We start from the raw sequence: 3736 nt of genomic DNA, 5'->3' as shown, positions 1-3736 counted from the left end.
GGTCTTGGAGGGGGAAGACCCCCGTGCGGGAACCGGTGGGGGCCGGCCCGAGGGGCCGCCTTCTCCCCTGCCGCCTGGGCTCGGGTTGGGGTTCGGGCTCCGCAAAAGGGAGGGAGGGAAACCCGACGGCAGAGCAGAGGCCGCTCGCGGGAAGGGCAGTGGATCTCCAGTAGCTGAGGTCCCTCCGCTCCGGGAGCAGCGCAGCTGAGGTTGGGGGAGCTGGGGTAGGGGTGAGCGAAAGAGTCCTAAGCAGGTGCCCAGGCCAGTCAAGGGGATCTGAGTGTCCCTGAGGACTGACCATTGCCACCCTCCCCCGGACCCTTTAGGGGGTCCATGCTCATCAAACATTAACTTACGCGTCTGTGAAAGGAATGGACCGCAAGTGGGTGGGCAGAGCTCTCTAAGACAACAGTCCTCTGTGGGGCTGGGGCAATACTGAGGCGCAAATCCCTGCCAGGGGCAAATGACAGGAGCCATCTCAGAGCCTGGATGCTCCTGAGTGGTGGGGAGGGGTGGGAGGCAGAGTACCCGGCCTAGAGCCCCGCCCAGGCCCTAGGTCTTCTTACCCCTGACCCGGGTCCAGAGCCTGGATGGACTAATGCCGGTGCCAAGTGGGAGAGGGACCGAGGTTGGGCTCTGGAATTCTGTCGTGGAGAACAGCCTGTGGGAGCAGCAGGCAAGGCCTGGAGATGAGGCCGGGGGGCTGTCTGGCCACAGGCTGGCAGGAGAGTGGGGTCCAAGGAGGGGAGGACCAAGTGGTCAGGGTGTATGGAGACCTGACCATGGGACCCAGATGTCTGGACTTCATCTGTGGACATTAGGAAGCCACTGTGCCGTTTGAGGAGTGTTGTGGCCAGTGCGGCCGGCAGGGTGGGTGGAAGGGGGTGGAGAGGTGAGAGGCAGGGGAAGGTGAGTGGGAGGTGGGAATGGCCAGGGCTGGGGCCTGACCCTCCTGTCCTGCACTGGCGGGGTGCCGCGTGGTGACAATCTCCTGGAATCTCCCCATTGCTATTTGAAGCTCCGAGACTGGCCTGCATGGGCCCCTCCTCCCAGGGGTGTCTGTGATCGCTCCTGGTGAGAGGCTCGCCCTGCCTCAACTTCCTCTGCTCCTCCGCTCCGCTCCCAGAGGGCACATTCCCATCAGAGAGCGTCCCTGGGCCGGCCCGGGAGCTGAGAGCCTGGGGCGTGCTGTCCACAGGAGAGAACATGAGAGCTGCATGTGTAATTTAAAAATTTCCAGAAAGTCGCCTTAGAAAAAGTAAGAAACAGGCGAGCTTGATTTGAATAGTCTATTTTATTTAACTCAATGCATCTAAAATGTTACTAATGTAATGCAACATAAAATGCTTAGGGAGATGTTTTACTTTCTTTTTTCTTACTACGTCTTCAGTCTCCAGTGTGCATTTCGCATTTGTGGCACCTCCGTGGGGACAAGCCGCATTTCTAGTGCCCAAGTCCCAGGGGAGGTGGCTGCTGTACTGGTCAGCACGTCTCTGAGCTCAGAGCTGGAAGGCGGGGGGGTGTGGAGGGGCGCAGAGCTGGGGGCTTCCCAGAGGGCGGGCAGCCTGCGGGGACTGGCAGTGTGGGCGCAGGTGAGCATGACCGGGTCCTTTGCAGGTGTAACCTGCAATCCCTGATGGGTGGTGGCTGAGTGTGGTGTGGCATGGCACGCTTAGGTACCCTTCCCCGACTCACCGTGTCTCTAGGCTGACATCCTGCCAGTGTCCTAGGAAACCATACACGGGGGAGGTCTCAAGGGCACCGAAATGAGCCCCAAATCCTCTTCTCGGAGATGCAAGCAGGCCCACCCTGGTCACCCTTTGGTGTTCCCCTGTTCAGAAGTTCTGCTGGGGAAGAGATGAAGAGGGAGAGGGCTGCAAAGCTATGGCTGGTGGCCAGCTGGAAGGGAGAGCTATGTCAGTGGGCACCGCTCACTGGCGTGGCTCTTGGTCCCAACCCAAAGCAATGACATTCATGTAGCAGGTGCACACGGCAGGCTCTGGGGTCGGTTTAAAAGGTCACACACAGCAGTGGTGGCCTGGGAAGCAGCTCGTGTGTCAGACACCGACCCACGCCCTGCACAGGTCGGTGTGTCCCACTCGCTGTGCAAGAGCTGGTGCTGACTGCGGCCGTCGGGGAGGGGAGGGATGTCCATGCAGGAGGAGGGGGCTCTGTGCCAGGCCGGCCTCGCAGAGCAAGGCCCCTGGGGATGTTAGATTCAGTTTATAATGGAGAATGTAGCAGGGGATGGAGAGTGGGGGTGGGGTGGAGGGGAGGGGAGTGTCACAGAGCTATCTTTCTTACCCCGCTGAGGGCTGTCACCTATAGGATAAGGATGCTGATCACAGTGGGTGGCCCTCACACTGCTGTAAGTAGATCCTGTGATTGTTGTAGGCAATAGAACCTAGCTCAGAGAGGGTGAGCAACTTCCCCAAGATCACCCAGCTAGTAAGCGGCAGAAGTGGGACTTGAACTCGGGTCTGTTCGACTCAAATCCATGCACTTGGACACCAAACCTTCCTTGGGCAGAACCCAGCTGGACAGGTTCCCAAAGGTCTGGCTTTCTAGCCAAGCGTGCTGTTCAACAGGTGAACGGGGTTAACGAGCACGCACCCGGCTCGCGCCCTTCCCAGCCCCTGCCCTTCGGCGCTGCCCTGGGGAGACTCAGCTAACCTCTCCCTCTTTCTCTTTGTCTGTCTGTGTCTGTCTGTCTGCCTCTCTCTGCCTCTCTGTGGGGGGGTTTCCCCTCTTCTCTTCTATCCTCTGGATGTGTGTCCCTTTGGTTCTGCCGTCACCTCCTGTCTGTCTGTCCATCTTGTTGTTCTGTGCCTCCTCTCCCTCCCTGTGCCTCTCCTCATCTCTCTGCAGGACACGCCCGTGGATATGGGTGGGGCCCTGGGGCCAGCCCTGCTGCTCACCTCACTCCTCGGTGCCTGGGCAGGGCTGGGCGCGGGGCCGGGCGAGCAGGCTGTGACGGTGGCCGTAGTGTTTGGCAGCTCGGGGCCGCCCCAGGCCCAGGCCCAGACCCGGACCCGCCTCACCCCCCAGAGCTTCCTGGACCTGCCCTTGGAGATCCAGCCACTCACCGTGGGGGTCAACAACACCAACCCCAGCAGCCTCCTCACCCAGATCTGCGCGCTCCTGGGTGCGGCTCGCGTCCATGGCATCGTCTTTGAGGACAACGTGGGTACCGAGGCCGTGGCCCAGATCCTCGACTTCATCTCCTCCCAGACTCACGTGCCCATCCTCAGCATCAGTGGGGGCTCCGCTGTGGTCCTCACCCCCAAGGTGCCCGTTCAAACTCATTCCCCTCGTCCCTTGGGCCTGGAGCCAGGCTGGGGCTGGGGGAGCAGGGCTGAGTCTGAGCCAGGGGGAGACTCAGGCCTTGGGAAGTTGGAAGAGGGTGGGATGGACAGGGAGGTGGAGACCCAGGGAGGAGAGGGAGGGAGGAGAAGGCTGTGGGAATGATGTTCTAGAACAGTAGTTCTCAACCTTGGCTGCACATTAGAATCACCTGGGAATCTTTTTAAAATCCTGATTTCTGGGCTTCATCCTCCAGAAATTCTGTTTCTTTGTTATGGGGTGAGGCCACAACATTAGTAACAAAGAAACAGAATTTCCGGAGGATGAAGCCCAGAAATCAGGACTTTAAAGGGATTCCCAGGTGATTCTAATGTGCAGCCAAGGTTGAGAGCCACTGCTTTTGCCCATTTTTTCCACTTTACTCTCCTCTCCA

The 3736-nt window shown here is 59.6% G+C and overlaps 1 protein-coding gene across 1 annotated transcript in view; it reads left to right on the top strand.

Moving 5' to 3' along the window:
- Positions 1–2275: 2275 nt before the first annotated feature.
- The window catches only part of GRIN2C (glutamate ionotropic receptor NMDA type subunit 2C), a 21001-nt gene continuing 19540 nt past the window's right edge, over positions 2276–3736 (top strand). The window contains exon 1 of the mRNA XM_015570559.1: positions 2276–3458. Coding sequence (XP_015426045.1) covers positions 2884–3458 — 575 coding nt within the window. The 5' untranslated portion in view covers positions 2276–2883. The remainder of the gene's footprint in view (positions 3459–3736) is intronic.

The sequence above is a fragment of the Myotis davidii genome, unplaced genomic scaffold (genome assembly GCF_000327345.1).
Source record: "Myotis davidii unplaced genomic scaffold, ASM32734v1 scaffold172, whole genome shotgun sequence".
Classification (NCBI taxonomy): Eukaryota; Metazoa; Chordata; class Mammalia; order Chiroptera; family Vespertilionidae; genus Myotis; species Myotis davidii.
This window is presented reverse-complemented; position numbering and strand designations above follow the sequence as displayed.